The sequence below is a fragment of the Daucus carota genome, chromosome 1, assembly GCF_001625215.2.
Source record: "Daucus carota subsp. sativus chromosome 1, DH1 v3.0, whole genome shotgun sequence".
Classification (NCBI taxonomy): Eukaryota; Viridiplantae; Streptophyta; class Magnoliopsida; order Apiales; family Apiaceae; genus Daucus; species Daucus carota.
This window is the reverse complement of record NC_030381.2, coordinates 42,857,574-42,874,769: the sequence shown is the minus strand read 5'-3', so window position 1 is coordinate 42,874,769 and position 17,196 is coordinate 42,857,574. Positions and strand designations below refer to the sequence as shown.

The window sequence follows — 17,196 nt, the reverse complement described above, 5'->3', positions numbered from 1 at the left end:
CAAATTAATTTTAGTTAAAATATAATTAATTAGCTATATCTAATCATAATACACGGGTCTACCAAAATATATAGTCAACCAATCGAAAAATAAAATTTATTTTAGAGCTAATAAGAGGCCATCCCAATCCCCAATCCTCATGTATCCTATTCTCTATCCGGCTTGTATACTATTTAGAAAAAGTATATATATATAACAAAAAGTATATATATATATAGGCAATTGCTCAAATAGAAACCACTAAAATAAAAACTAAAATAGAAACCAAGAGAAACTATACCTAAATGACATCACCCACCCCTATATGTCATCACCCACCCCGTATATCTCATCACCCACCTAGGGCCCACCCTCACCCCCCCCCTCAATCCACCCCGGGCCCGTTAGGGCCTCACCAAGGCTCCTCACATGCCCTGGACAGGCTCCATATAGTCTTAAAGAGCCAAACTTTGGCCCCACCATGGTCCCACTAGTAGGGCTGTAAATCGATACGGACTATCCGGTGTCTCGGCTTATATCCGGCTTGAAAATATGATTAGTGTCTCATATCAGTTTTGAAAATGATCCAAATCTGGAGGAAAAATTAAGCTTGTATAATATATGATTCCGGATACGAGCACACCTATACCCGCTCAGATTCGGGCTCATATAATTTTTCATAATATGATCCTACCCGAATACCCAAATATGATCCACGGTTCATATTCGATTCGAAGTCATATACATATAATATTTTAAATCTATCACATTTGTAAGTAAATAGTCATCATGATTTTATAAAATTTTATATCTTCATTAAATATGATTATTTAATGTGATCATGCTTATTATCTTCATATATATATATATATATATATATATATATATATATATATATATATATATATATATATATATATATATATATATCTAATAAATGATATATATATATCAACATATAACTATAAGTTTTAATTTAAAATTATTATATTTTATAATATTATGTTTACTTAGACTAAATGATAATTATTTGAATAACTAAAAATATAATGATAATTAGTGTTAGTGGATCATATCCGGCTCATATTCGATGGATCACAAACTACTCGGTTAAAAAATAGAAGATAAGATACTGGATCATATCCAGTAGTTCAGATCCGGATCTCAAATACCCAGGATCGGTTTATATCCGAATAAAATGATCCCGGACCCAAATCTAGACAAACTAAAAATAATATGATCCAATACTTGAGCGGGTACCTGGTATCGCCCGGATCATTTTACAGCTCTACCCCACTTAGATCCCATCTAGACTCATCTCGAGGTCAATCCCGGTCCCAAAACCCGCATTATTCTACTAAATCGCATTGTTTTCTATTTACTTTCTATTCTAGTAGTTACTAATATTGAAGTAGGATATATATATATATATATATATATATATATATATATATATATATATATATATCACATAAATTATTAGAAATAAAATAATTTTATTTGTACTTTTTTTTAGTTTTTATTATAATATAGTAATTGTAATATAATGTATTAATAATAATTTTATGTTTATATTAATTATATCACAACTAAATATTGATTCATATTCGAGTAATTAATTAATTATTTTTAAAATATAATTTAATATATATATATATATATTAATTTTAATATATAGGATTTTTTGCAAATCTTTGCGGGGATCTTTATTCACTCTTCGAACCAGGATCGAAAAAAAACTAATAAAATATCGGCATGGGCTCAAATTGAGGAATCAGGATGAAAATAAATTCGGATTGTTCAAATCTGGGTTCAAAATTGGGAGCACAATTTACATTCCATGATCCTCGAACCGATAGTTGATCCTTATGACTCTCTTTGCCTCGGTTTAAAATCCGGAGTTTAAATCATTTTTGACTTAATTAAGTTGAAAAATGTCTTTTTTATTCAATAAGCCAAAAGTCGGCTAAAAGTTAGAAATAAGGCAGAAAATCAGTTCAGTAGTTAGTTTGAGGTATTCTTTTTGAAAATTAATTTTTTTTGACTTTTTTAATAAAAATTAATCTAAGACATAAGTTACTTATAAATGACTTTTATTTTCATTAATATATTTTTAATAATTCATAAGTTATTAATAAGTCAAAATTATTCAAACAGACATATTAGATTCCCCGCTTAAGTCGTAAGTCACGTCAAGTAATAAGTCATAAACTCATCCAAACGGGCTTTATGTATTATTTTATTATAAATAAAATATGATGTATTATATATTCCATCTAATATAAAAAGGGACAATCTAGAAGACTTAATAAACAATGTTACTTTTTCAGAAAATTTAGACTTATGTTGTATTTGGTTGGGGTAAATGATTCCAGAAGGAATGGAACGAAAAATGAACTATCTTATGCACAATTTTTAAAAGATTTCATTCCTTCCTCCATTCCATTCTTTACATCATAGGCTAGATGTCACACCCTCCAATTTGAGATGGAATGCTCCATTCTCTCATATCCTCAATTTCTTCACAAATCTCATCATAGCAATTTTGCACTCTCTCAATTTTTTCTCAAAACTTTCTTCCTATCTCTATTAGTTTCAAGTATATTTACTCATTTCATTCCATTCCATTCCATTCTCCCCAACCAAACACAACATTATATTTATGTAATCAAAATCGTATAAGTGATATCGAAATAGTCTTTATTTGAATTTAAATTAAAGAGCAAAATTATAATTCACACATTCAATCTAGTATTTATTGTTACGGGTAAGTAGCCAATACCGGAAAATATCCATGTATTCTACTGATAGGAAATAGACAGAAAAGATGACTACATTCACAAGAATATAAGTCTAGATACACCAAGATACGCCAGAATATATACTGCTACAAAATTAGTTAACGGGTGGAGGGTCAGTAAAGTCATCTGCATCCCACAAAAATTATTAAAATAATTAATAGATGGATAATAGATTGACACGGCAAAAGTAGAATAGAAATACAAAAATGAAAAATAAAACTTTATTCTTATAATTATGTTTGTATATGATATGAGCGGTCCCATAGATGATTGTCACGGAGCCGTTAAATAGTTTATAAATTTTCGGTCGTTTGAATGAATATCCAACAAATAATTAAATAACATTGAACGTATTAAAATTTTGTTATATTTTTGATCAGCGATATTTATCTAACAGCCAAAATTTTAATCGAGTTAACAACCAGTACCCTCTTATGACTCAATACAGAAGAATATAGCTGAATTTTATTTTTTGCGCATATTCGTTTTCCTTTAAAAAGGAAATACCAAATGAGGATCACATTTTTCTGAAATTAATACTAATAAATAAATTATTGAATGACCCACAACTCTGCGACCCCCCTTCCCCAGTTCCCCATCTATATATGACCCTTGTGTATACTGCACTAATATCACTCGTCCCTTTGCATCACTTGTTGCCTCTCTCTCCAAAACACCCTTTGTTGTTCCTCCTCTCGCGAAAACGAAAGATGAGTCTTTCTGTAGAAGCAGGAGCTGCTAATTCCAAATTCGATGATGACGGACGCCAAAAAAGAACAGGTGCTCATGCTCTCCTCCATTTTTCTTTTTGTTATTTCGAGTTTTTGTCAATTTTGTTGCACTAGTAAAAACATTTTTTACGTCTGTAGAAAAAGGCGGTGTTGTATATTCGACTTTGATTAATTTCGGTTAATTTGATTGCACCGGTAAAAAACATGTCGAAAAAGGTGATATGAAATGCGAATTTGATGTTTTTGCAGGGACAGCGATGACTGCAGCCGCACATATCATAACATCAGTGATTGGGTCGGGAGTTTTATCATTGGCATGGGCCGTGGCACAGCTGGGATGGCTTGCTGGCACCGTTTGTCTCATTATCTTCTCCATGGTCACCTTGTTCACTTCTCATCTGCTTTCCGATTGCTACCGGAATCCGCTCACCGGAAAGAGAAATTATTCCTACATGGATGTTGTCAACTCTAATCTAGGTACGCGCACAAGTTGAAACATTTTTCCCAAAAAGTTGTTCGTTAATTGCTTTCTCTTTGGTATATTTATTCTAAAAATTTCCATGATTAGTAACTTCTCTGATTTTAATATGGGACTTGCGTGCATATATGCTTGTGGTTATTATAAATTAAAAAACGTATCTCATATTATTGGGAAAAGTTTGAGAAATTTTTTGGAACGTTTAATCATATATTCATTATTTTTTATTGTTTCTACGTGCATCGTAGCATTGTTGCTACATTCGGAATTGAGAATTATAGGAGTATTTTTTCATCTAGAATTCGTATTGAAGGTGAAAAAAATAATTAATGTCTATTTAAATTACAATACAATTTTGTTTAAATTATATATTATAAAGCATGTGCAGAATATTCCATTGTGGGCCTCTTGATTTCTGCCTTATCTGGATTTATGACAATGAACATAATAAATGTCTAATATTCAATCCAAACTTATTCCAATTTTTTTTTTCAAATTTAAAAGCTTGTTTAAAAAAAAGGCGGAACAGAGTGATTAGAAAACCCGGTTGACGGGTTTATCCTTCGTTGGTAATAACTTAAATTGATGTTAGTACTATAAATATATAATCAATAATTAATATTTTAAAAGTTATTTCTAAATATTTTTTCTCAAATTCTAATTATGAATATCTTATTAATTTTATATATAAACAATTTATTTAAAATCAATTATGTATTTATCTTCTTTTCTTAAAAAATTATAATAAAATTTGAGATATTACCGTTACAACCCGTATAAATTTTCTTCCTTAACAGCAACCAGCTATGAAAAATAAATAGGAGGACATAAGCATACACTGGATAACCCCTCAACAACTATGGAACCAGATATGAATGTAGATTTTCCATTTATGAGTCCTTTTGACTACAGGCCGCATATAGCATACTCTTAGATCAACTTGTATTTATACTCCCCTCGCTACCCGTCAATATTATACCTGCACTTTGGACGTATTTTAAAATTTTTATAAAATAAGTTTTATAATATTTTTTTAATTTATTTTTTTGTTATAAATTTAAATATTAAATTTTTATTTAAAAAAAATAAAATTTAAAAAGATATTATAAAATTATATCATTAGAATGCAACGATTAGTTACAAACCCTTTTTTCCATATTATATCCGATTCAAGACCTTTTAAATAAATGTATAAATAAATTATTCTTTATTAAAGTATAATATCCATAATTTCACAGAAAAAGCAGATATGGCGCCCGCCCATTCAAGGCAAAATATACTATTATAATGGATAAAGGATGGTCTGAAATAAATACTCGGTCTTAGCACGTTTGAATTATAAAGTGTGATTTTACTTTATTTGCGGTGAAGACCTGGGGTCGTCGATATTTCAGAGCTCTTTAGCTTACCAAACCTTTATTTGACAACTTGTTGATTGTGCATGTAACGAATTTGCACGACCCACAGTGTTTATAGAGTAGATTTTATTATTCCCTTTTAATAATAATTATAAGGTTGAAATATAAAGTGAAGTCTCTTTAAGTTATTCGTTTTAGCTCATATAAGTCTATGGTTGAAGTAAAAAGTGGTTTGATTCTCTCTTAGTGGCTGAATAATTAACTAAATTATTATAACGTTGATTGTGAATGCGTATTGCAGGTGGGCTTCAGATTCAGCTCAGTGGGATTGCTCAGTACAGCCTTCTTTTTGGAATTACTATTGGATACACTATCATTACTGCTACAAGCATGGCGTAAGCTGTCTTTATACTAACACTTGCATTTGTTATATGAATTCATGGAGGACCATATGTGCATTACTGTTTATTTTAACGGCTCTAGTGATTTGGTTTATTGTAAGGTCATCGGTAGCACGATGTCGTGTGACGGGTGATTCCATATCTGGTTTGAGTAGTTTGTAGGCTAAAATAATTTGTATCGAATGGAACAGAGTAGTTCTGAGTGCATGGTCTATGACGAACTAGGAAATATTTACAACATCAGTAATCATAGTAGAAATCAATGTACTCCAAACCACGAGCTTGTGCTCTGTAACGACAATCAGATTGCATTTTTAAGGCAAATGAGCTATAATTCCACTCTGCCTAGCTACAATGAGCTCCATTTTATAAATGATTTGTTCATTGTACATGACTGTTAATTTACGGATGCCAAATACATGACAGGGCAATCAAGTGCGGATCCAAGGAGGACTGTCATACATCAGAAAATGGGTTCATGGTTATATATGGGATTGTGCAAATTGTTCTTAGTCAGATACCAAACTTTCACAACCTCGCGTTTCTCTCCCTAATTGCTGCTGTCATGTCTTTTGCATACTCTTTTATAGGCATTGCCCTCTCCATGACTAAAATCATTCAAGGTACTCAAGTCCCTTTTTTATGTTTCTGCACATGAATATGTGTTTGTGTATTCAGCATTATTAGTTTCCTTCTTTTTTATTGTTTGTGTCCAATCATCATGCTTTGAGTTTGGGACTTCTACAATGACAAAACTGGATATTATATATATGGTAACTTTTAACTAATAAGCAGACTTGTTAATAACATGTTGTTGAAAAGAAACTTTGGCCATAGAACTTTTGCTTTGATTTGCAAGTCAGCTAAACAGGTGTATTGAACTCTTGAAAGTTTGCAAATTGATCTTAACATCAAACAAATTATTAGTTTTTAGCAAGTTGCTAATATCAGTTGAAAACAATAGATTCTTTCTTCGAAATTTTGCCTTTATGGAATTTGTTACTAATCATGAAAATATGCAGGAAACGGACATTTTGTAAGAAGTTTGACAGGAATACCTGTTGGGTGGGAGGGCCTCACAAGTGAAAATAAAGTATGGCAAATTCTATCTGGCATGGGAGACATTGCTTTTGCATTTGCTTTCTCTCCGCTTCTTACCAATATCCAGGTACGTAATCAAGACCTTTTCATATGGTTCAACCATTATATGATTAATCAATATGAAGTCGAAACATACTTTTCTAATTGCAGGACACACTGAAGTCGAGTCCACCTGAGAACAAAGTCATGAAGAAAGCTACTACACTTGCAATCTTTGTAACAACTTTCTTCTACATGCTGTGTGGCCTGATTGGTTATGCTGCATTTGGAAATGATTCACCAGGAAATTTGTTGACGGGATTTAGTTCTTTCAAACCTTTCTGGATTGTGGATTTTGCTAATATTTGCATTATTGTGCATCTTGTTGGAGCTTATCAGGTAATTATAATATCCATAAGTCACTCCTGGCTCGTATTATTATTGTGTTCTGTGTTTTTCACCTTCAAGGCTTGTGCATACGGAAAACACTTGCTTGAAATAAACACTAAAAATAATTATTATGTCTGTGGTCTCATGCCTTCTACACTAACCCTCAGGACACCTCGGGCTTCTGACCAATGTGATATCCTGTGATCGCCACAATGTTGACATATTTTGTTAGGTTTTTTAATTCTTGTTTGCAATGTTTATTTTCTGCAAGCAGGTTTTCTGCCAACCAATATTTGCATTCATCGAAGGTTGGAGCAGCGGAAAATGGCCTGAAAGTGACTTCATTACAAAGGAATACTCAATTATTAATGGCAAAATAACCTTCAATTTCTTTCGTTTAATATGGAGGACATCGTTTGTGATACTTACAACTGTACTGGCCATGATCTTCCCATTCTTCAACGACTTTGTTGGTCTTCTTGGTTCCATAATATTCTGGCCGATGACAGTTTATTTCCCTATAGAGATGTATATTGCACAGAAGAAAATCCCAAGGTTTTCTGGAGCCTGGAACAGACTGCAGATGTTAAGTTTGTTCTGCTTGATTGTGTCTCTACTAGCTGCTGCTGGATCAATTCACGGGCTTATCATTTCTGTTAAGACATTCAAGCCCTTTCATGCAGAATTTTAGACGTAATTAGTTCCGATAATTAAATAATGAATTGGTTATGATATTGTGTTTTACTCAAAGCTTTTTAGAGCAAAGTTTCTGTGAGCTTCTCTTTATTTATTTTTCCAGCTGCTAAGTGTCTCTGGCATTAGGCATTACTGCACTTATCAGTGGTGTTTTAAGTAGTGCTGGCCATTCCGGCGGCTGAATCGGGCCGGGCCGAGTAGCCAGCGGTCCGAGCTGCCGACATATGATTATGATTCGTAGCCGGCCCGTTTGTTTATACGGGCTGGTATGGTTTCGGCCGAGCCCTCAACCAATGAACTCGTGAACCGGTTCACCGGTTGGGACGGTTCATTTTTTTTTAGTTTTATGATTTAGTTTAATTTAATAAAATATGTTATTTTGTAAACATATTTTTTACTTTGTAAATAAAAGAAGCCAAAAGAAAAATGAAATTCTTTCGATTTAACAAGCAGAAGCAGCCAAGCATGTGAATTAATTTTTTATTTTCTAAATAAAAATAAAAGAGGATGGTACCTCATATTTATTAATTAAAAAGATATTTTACAAGTAATTTGAGAGGACTCCTCTAAAAAAACGGAACAAACCGCATGGATAAATTAAAAAAATAATATTAGACAAGTTTTAAAATTACAAACAATAAATTAATCTAATTCATTCGTGTGACTCATGTGATTCGTGTGACTCCTTCGATTCATTTGACTGATTTGATTCGTTTGATCCCTGATTCGTTTAATTCGTGGGCTGATTCCGGTTTACTATATAGCGATTCGTAAAATTTAACGAGCCAAGTCGGTCTGGATCAACCTCGTCACGAGTTGAATTTTGACGAATATAAATAATTAGGTGGTTCGATTCCAAAAGAGCGATTTGAAACCGCTAATTTGCCGGTTCTGGTTTTAAGGTATGCAGGTCACTGAACATAGCCGTTACAAACTTACAACTCACTAAAGTTGTAAATTGCATATCATATCACTTCGTTTACAACTAAATTGCCAGTTTCAACTCTCAAATTTAAGATACCCATATCTTATATATATGTTATATCGAGTTACTTTCTAAGAAATATAAATATGCATAAATATCTTATCTTGATATAACATATGATGTTGATTTAATTTAGTCAACTAAGAGGATTTATAGGGAGTAATAAGAGGCCTTAATTGATTTTTTGAAATTTTTCTTTCAAATTTTGGTAAGAAAAGATAATTTAGTTTAATTTCATTGATTACAAGATAATTCCAAATCGAAAGTACCATAGAAGTCATTGAATTTGTAACGGTAGCCATTCATTACAATTTCATTATAAATAGTGTGAAAAAACATGCTACATAGCACACAATAATCATAACATTTCACAATTCATACAGTTATCAACAGAAACCATGGCTAAATGTTTAGTGATAATGCTGGCCATAATGGCTCTTATAGTAAATCCTGTTTGTTCAATCTCATGTCAAGATGCTATAACGAAGATTTTGCCATGCGAGTTCTATTTGTTGGGCGTTGGTTCACCGTCTGCATCTTGTTGTCAAGCCGTTGCGCAACTGAGTCAACTTGCTAGCTCTAAGCCGGAACTTAAGTCCTTGTGTGTTTGTTTGAAACAAGCGGCACAAACATTTCATGTCATTGCTGACAAAGCTAAACAACTTCCGGGGCTTTGCCATGTTACCACTCCGGTTCCCATTGATCCCAATATTAATTGTGACATGTGAGTTATTAGCTATATTGTATTTTTAATTCCTTGTTAAAGGAACATGATATGCTTATTCACTCTGTTCCTTTTGTTGTTGATTTGCAGAATACATTGAGATCTTGTATGGTTGGGAAGAATCACAATGGCGTGGCCAAATAAAGTTGTTTGAGAGATGATGATGGCCAAATAACGAAGTTTTTTAGAAGCGCGTGATGGTTATGTTTTGATTCTTCTCGATAATAAGTCGGATTGGAGTATATAATCACTATTTGAGTATTAGTAGTAGCTACCTCGTGGAGACATATTTTGTGTAAATATTAGAAGCTCTAATGCTGCTAAAAGCTAGTTCATGCCGTCATAATAACAATAAACTGTTTTAATTTATAAGCTTTCTTGTGGATTAGTGTACTGTGTAGAATCCATAGATGAAACATATTCTATAATTCATGTCATCATTATAATTTTATAATACTAAACCCGGAATAACCCTCACTCCAAGTCTCCAACCCCAGCTAAACTCTTAAACAAAGTTAAAAATATACTTTTTAGGTTTGATGAAATTATGAAAAGTATTAGAATACACAAGAGAAAGAGCCAAAGAGGTAAATGTCAGTGTCAATAATCATCAGTTCACAAATGACTAGTAGTGATAAGATTCAACTTTATTGACAGTTTCAGAAGTAGCATTAAAGAGTTTATAGTGTCCGTTTATTTAAAGACAAATTCAATAATTAATTTAAAAAGTAATTCTTTTATATGGCTATCGAGAGGCGATTTGTGATTACATGTCGAGTGGAGTTTGTGTCTGTCAAACTGGTTAGATTTTGATCAAGCTAAACTTGAAATTGAAGATTTAAGTTTAAGAGAATGGAATTCTAATTATGGGTGATTTCGGGTCACTTTTAGCCCTATAATTGATGTTACTGTGTATCAAACAACCATTTTTATTTAACATAGTAAATATAGTATAGATGTTTGCTTGTGTTGTGTAATTGGGTTATTTATGAGTAATTGACTCCAATTTATAAGCAAGTTTCACTGTTTTTGGTTATGAGCTGATCACGGACGAGCCTGATATGAGTTTCGGTATTATTTAAGGTTTTGAGAGTTTCAGAGTACTCTTTCGAGCGAGTGTTAACTAAAGAAGTACATTGTTCCATCATTACATATCTCCAAAATGCCTTGTCTTCTTTTAATGTGTTGTGATTATTAGATTGATACATCCCGAATTCTCTTCAGATCTCCCCTGTTTCCTGGACTTCATTAGTGCTAAAGAAATTTCTTGATGCTGGTCTAGGACGATAGAAATGCATGTTAGATCATGTTCCAATTTACTTTACCAAAATATATAAGGGTACCGCGTGCTCACGGTGCTCCTGTTGTTGTGCAACCTATCAATGTCATCTATAGCAGCGCGCATATTGTGCTGAGAACATGTTGGCCTGCTGATTATGCAGTTTGGAGACTGTCCTGTTTTTACTGGAGAGACTGGATCACAAAGCTAGGGAAAGAGCAGAATCATAACTTCTACACTTGGTTCACCTGTTCTTGTGCTTGTGACATTTGATGCTGCTGTGGAGTGTAATACTTCTTGGCTACACAGCCAATTTTAATACTAGTGTCGACTCACTATGACCTTTGTGATGAATCACCATGAGATTTTATTAGAGTCTAAAGAATGATGCTAAGAAGGCATGTAATTTTGCTTATCGCTTGACCAGCATAATCTATTTATCATTGTATTTGGACTTGGTAATATCTTAATCTAGTACCTTCAGGCACTGTTGGTCTCTGTCAAGGTAAAGATACCCATATGACTGCTTGCAAGGTGGAAAACATATTTGCTTAGAGGAGAGCAATGATTTGCTTGAATTGATAGTTGATACTTGATTAGCTGTGAGAAACAAAAGTCTTTACAAGGAGATAAAGAAATAAACCGTGTTTTTTGCTGTATATCTCTGAGAAGGAGCTTAATATTAGTCTCAGATATCCTGTTATGGGTTCCTGGCGTCGTCTCCATTCAATGCTAACCCCAGATCAACACCTAAAAAGTATAAGCAATCATTCCAGTAATAAACATCCTCGGATACGTACTCAACCCCTCCTCTGCTTGACCTGCATTTAAATAGGCATCAACAAAACCTCATTAATACAGAATCTGCAAGAGCCACTTATGCTGTTTACATGGAGCCAGGATAATCCGCCACCACAATCTTTAATATCGAATGGCGCATCTTCAAATTGATTTAAGCTTCATGGAAGAATAGGCCGAGGGGGCCATATAATATTTGATAAGATGTGATCCACTTCTGCACAATCCAATTGACTGCGGCGACTCCGTATAGGTGCCTCCACAACGCCAACAATCAGCACTTTGTTGTTAGTTGTCATCAGTTTCCACGGCTAAGCTGAAAATGACACCTAACAATCAGCATTTTACTATACTTGTTGAATCATTTAATAAGACTAAAGCTTTATTGTATCATTTCTTGCCGAGGTTATTTATCCTCTGTAGCTAATACCTATATGCTTGTGTAACTACCTCAGTGGTTGGGTCTTAAAATAGAATATATGGAATTAGTAGTATGCTTTCTTGTATATGAAAGAAGGAGAGCACCATAGCAAACATCTAACTTTGCTAAACTTGTTTCCAACTTCTTAAAGAAATGGACAAGTTATATGTAAGACTACAGTTCGTTTGGTTCACTGTAATGACTAATGAGAGCACTAACATTGTTGTACTATGCTAATTCTAAAATTTCAAGAACTTCTATCAATGATTTTCAGCAGCATGTGAAATAGTTTGTGTGTGAATCGAAGTATAAACGATAGAGTATGTGATTGAAATTCGAAGTTGTGGTCATTTTGCTTAAACTTTTGCCCAAGTTGCAATGCTTCTTTTTTCCTACACCCCCTGCTAGAACACTAGGGAACAATAGCGCTATTGTAAAAAAACCAATGTTCTTTGGTCCTTTCTTTTGCTCTCTTACAGAGTTACAGGCCTTGATATACAAGTTTTGTTAACAATTATACAAACAGAGAAGAAACACAGAAGTAATTCCCCAAACATTTTTGTTATCATACAAGCCAGTTCTAACTTCATAAATGTGGAAACCAATTGTCACAGTTCATGGGAATCAACTGTTCCCAAAATATGAACTTAGCTACATCAGTTCATACATTGATTTATGTCGCAGGGACATTGCACCCTAAAGAAAAAACATCATAATAAACAAAATCTTAGCATAGTATGCTGCATAATATCTTAAATCCATAACAATCTGCATGTGCATTAGTTTAAGTTGCAGGGATTTATTTGCACACTGGAGGGGGAAATTTTTGCACACTGAGCATAGTATGCTAACTAAAAAAACATCATATTAAACAAGAACTCTAAAGCATAGTATGCTTCACAATTTCACGAATAAATAGTGAGAAAAGAAACTCACTTTTCAACTTTAAGACATAATATATCATCAGTCATGTTTTAACGAAATGCACAAAACTCCAAATCTCGACCACATTGTGAAATCACATACTTTTGTTCTTGATCTCGAAAGCACTGTCAATGAATCCTAAACTAGTAAACTTCAACCAAACAAATTAGAATTTCTTTAGTCTTCATTTGCCGAACAAAATGTCCATGACACCCCGAAACTCAGGCCCTCTTTTCCCCTTCAAAGCCTCTCTCGCTTCTTTTTCATCCAACACAAATCCCTTCCCCTTCATCACATCAAAAAACTCCTTCCCCTCTTCCACATTCCCCATCTTCACAAACGCCTCAAAAACTGCTACACAAGTCCCTGTATTCACCTTCATTCCCTTCCCCATCATCTCCACCACAATCTTCTTCACTTCCTTGAACAACTTCTTATCACCACTCAACGCCAACCCTTTGATCAACACCGAATAAGTATACGCATTCGGCCTAATTCCACTATTAACCATCCGCAGATATGTATTCAACCCCTCCTTTGCCTGACCTGCATTCACATACGCATCAACAACCGCAGTATGCGCCACCACATCAGGCATACTCCCCTTCTCATTAATCTGCGAAAGAAGTCCCAACGCTTCGTGGGTCAACCCATCTTTAGACAATCCATCAAACATCTTGACTGCAAAGTTAAAAAGCCCATCCCCATTACGTATATCATGGAAAATCTCCTGCAGATTCTTGGGGTCCTTGGGTTCTCGAATCACGGGGTTCTTGTCAAAAGGATCATAAGGCGGTGGGAGCTTCGATTTATCGAATTCTCTTGTCGACAAGGCTGGTTTTCTTGAATTTTCTTCCGAGTCTGTATCCGATCTTTCGGAATCTGATGAAGAGGAAGATGCGTTTAATTTGGTGGAAAAAGAGAGTTTTGAGAAAAAGGGTTTAGTGGGTTTTAGTGAATTGAAGGTTTTAGCTAGTGGGTTGGTAAGAAAATGAGAGTGGAGTTGAGAAGAGGAGAGAGTTGAAAAATGATGTTTGAGGGTTGAAACAGATGAGGAGAAAGGGGCTAAAATGCAGGGGACTTTACTACTAATTTTCATCAATGTAGCCATAGGGAGCTTCAATGGGAAGCTGCAGCTTTAATTCAACAAGAAGGAGCTGCAAACTCTGATATCTTTCTCGGCTTTAACGTAAGAGTAGTACTAGTTGCACACAATTGTGTACAGAAAATTTGTACATAATGATGTGGCAAGTGATGCGGTGGATTTTAATTGGGGTGGTTGGTGTAAATGTAGGGGGTCATCCAATTAAAATCTGCCACATATCATCATGTACATGTTTTTGTACACAATTATGTGCACCAAGCATTTTCCTTAATATAATAACGGTTTTTCTATGGTGTGTCGGTGGGCACATGCTAAGCGCGGAAAATTTTATGCTTGGATCATTTTGATTGGCTCCTATCTCATGATAATGGACCCCTTGCAAATACACCAACCACACCAATCAAAATCTCCCAAATACAAAAATTTCCGCGCTTAGCATGTGCCCATGAGCATACACTAGCCAAACCGATATAATAACACCCTTGAGGATTGTGATACAAACTTTTGTTAAGTTCACATTTTTTTAGAAGTTTTTGTTGAACATCGAATAAAATTATGTTTGAGAAATACATAAGCCAATTTTTCAATATAAGAAATAATTTAAACGTATTATATAATCAATATTTATCTTTCTAGATCCTACCCAAATTTAGTGATATAATTTAATTATCTTTATAAATATATTTAACAAAATGATAATTAATGTTCAACACTTAATGTTGAACTTCAGTTACAAATGTGTTGAATACACGATTTATCTATGCGTTGTTTTTAAAATTGTCATGTTTTTTCAATAATTTTCAGCGTTGTTTTTAAAATTGTCATGTTTTTTCAATAATTTTCAACATAAATACTTTCTGTAACTAAGGATTAACAGGTTGGAAGAATAATAAAATTCAAAATTCTTTTTGAAAGTTTGTAAATTTAAAAACTTTTTATTTGATCATATCCCTATAATACCTTTAACCCGTGGGAAGTATGGACGGATATATAATTCAAAATTTATTATTTAAATTTTAATATTATTTTATTAATATTTTGGTATTAATTAGTTAAATTTTAAGTAATTATATTAATCAACTGATTATACGTTCTCACGAAAATTTAGTTTTTATGATTTATTATCTATTTATAAATTTTTTCCTATTATTAATATGTGATAATTAATTTTTAATTAATTTTTAAATCAGATTTTTCATATTTCGTATATCTTCGTATGTATGAAAAAAGATAGTTGTCGTGTAACAAATTAGAGTTAGAAAGGGTTGCATAATGTTTAGTGTTTGTTTTAAAATAGAATACGTTAAAGTTATACGAAAATTCTTGTAAAATAAGATATTCAAAAATTAGATATTTATAAATTTATTTTTAATATCAATATAATTTTTTTTATAGAATATTAGATGATAATGTATTGTCATGAGTAATTCTAGTATTTAAAACTATTTAACTATGTAAGGGTTATAGACCTCCACATGTCGTAGACTTGTATTCTTAGAGAGAGAACACCAAACCAAAAAGTATAACTAAAAATTTGGACTATAAATTATACCCATGTTGGCTTATTATAGTATAGTATAGATTATGTTTATAATAATTTTTTTATGTTTGATTAAATTATGGCACATTAAATTAATTCTGTTAATTAAAGGTATAAAAGTTATTCACATTTTCTCTAGTCCTATATTTTTTGACTCTTTTAATAATTTAAAAAATATATTAATTTATCTGAGAAAAGTTTCTTATAGACCATATTTTATTTGTAGTATCGTAAATTACCAACATCTTAGTCATTCATTGTTTATATCTAACGGTTCTTATTAAACTCCGTTTATTGCTTTTTAAATTACGTTTATTAGTTGATTATTAGAAATACTATATAAAATACGATAGTTACATTTTTTAACAGTTACAACCATAGACTACAGTTAAGGCAACAATTATGGTCTGTGCATTTTGTATCTATCTTCGTATTTTGCGTTAGTTCTGCACTTTATGTTCCTTGTTTATCCATTTCGTTCATCATCGATTTTCGATCTTCTTCTCCATCGTGCATCTCCGTTTGTCTACATTAGTTCTACATGACATAACTCAATCCTACATGAGTTAGAAAGGGTTTGTTGTGCATAACACATAACTCAATTGATCTTGTTTCTGATTTATACAAACACAATGGTTAACATGCAACAAACAAAAAATGTAAGAACAAATTTCTACGCTCACACGTTGCTAAAACAACTGCAAGACAACACAATACTTAATGCAGGTAGGGCTGGCAATTTCGGGGTTCATATCGGGTTCGGGTGGGGTTGATAGTCGCGAGTCAAAAATTTACTCAACCGACCCCGACCCAAAATTTTAATGGGTCAGAATACCCAACCCGAACCCGACCCGCACTACACGTGGGTAACCCGACCCCGACCCGAAAGATAATATTTATTAATAAATATATTTTTTTAATAATAAATGAATATTATTTTAATTAAAATAAATTAATTTATATCAAATTAAATAATTTATTATTAAATTTAAGTAATAAATATTACAAAAATAATATTAATATGTATATATATTTTATATAAATATATATAATATTTATAATATATATTAATTTTTGGGTCAATTTCGGGTAACCCGAAAATGACCTTTTTTTTCGGGTTAATTTTAGTTCAACCCAAATTCGACCCGAACCCAGAAAACTTCAACCCGAATTCGTATTTTACAGCTCAAATTCGTGTCGGGTTGTTGGGTCGGGTCCAATATTGCCACCCCTAAATGAAGGACCATAGCCATTTTTATGCTCGAAGCAAGACATTTTATCTCTAATCAGTTTGTAGATATAATTGGAAAGGCAATTGAGAAAGAAATTCAATATTAGCCATTAACACCATTAAGAAACACGATACTATAACAAAATCACATATCCTGTATAAAAATAATTCACTAAACTTCATTATGCAAGATCAAATTCTTATCAAATCATACACCATTAAATTAAACTAGATAGTACATCATGTTCAAATTGTCACCAATGTCAATCAAGACC

The 17,196-nt window shown here is 32.8% G+C and overlaps 2 protein-coding genes across 2 annotated transcripts; one reads left to right on the top strand and one right to left on the bottom strand.

The window, feature by feature from the left end:
• The first annotated feature begins 3,403 nt into the window (after nt 1-3,403).
• Nucleotides 3,404-7,962, top strand: LOC108212195 (amino acid permease 6). The gene is made up of 7 exons (XM_017383925.2): nt 3,404-3,560; nt 3,761-3,988; nt 5,649-5,742; nt 6,175-6,371; nt 6,771-6,916; nt 7,000-7,227; nt 7,493-7,962. The coding sequence occupies exons 1-7, from the start codon at nt 3,491-3,493 to the stop codon at nt 7,907-7,909; spliced, it is 1,380 nt and encodes a 459-aa protein (XP_017239414.2). The 5' UTR covers nt 3,404-3,490; the 3' UTR covers nt 7,910-7,962.
• Nucleotides 7,963-12,966: 5,004 nt separating this feature from the next.
• On the bottom strand, nt 12,967-14,237 carry LOC108210420 (pentatricopeptide repeat-containing protein At4g38150). The gene has a single exon (XM_017381700.2). The coding sequence runs from the start codon at nt 14,154-14,156 to the stop codon at nt 13,230-13,232; it is 927 nt and encodes a 308-aa protein (XP_017237189.1). The 5' UTR covers nt 14,157-14,237; the 3' UTR covers nt 12,967-13,229.
• Between the last annotated feature and the right edge of the window lie 2,959 nt (nt 14,238-17,196).

Coding starts and splice junctions, on each gene's coding strand:
- LOC108212195 (XM_017383925.2), top strand. CDS start 3,491: ATGAGTCTTTCTGTAGAAGCAGGAGCTGCTAATTCCAAATTCGATGAT. Junction 6,372..6,770: donor CATGACTAAAATCATTCAAG/GTACTCAAGTCC, acceptor GAAAATATGCAG/GAAACGGACATTTTGTAAGA. Junction 6,917..6,999: donor CGCTTCTTACCAATATCCAG/GTACGTAATCAA, acceptor TTCTAATTGCAG/GACACACTGAAGTCGAGTCC.
- LOC108210420 (XM_017381700.2), bottom strand. CDS start 14,156: ATGGCTACATTGATGAAAATTAGTAGTAAAGTCCCCTGCATTTTAGCC.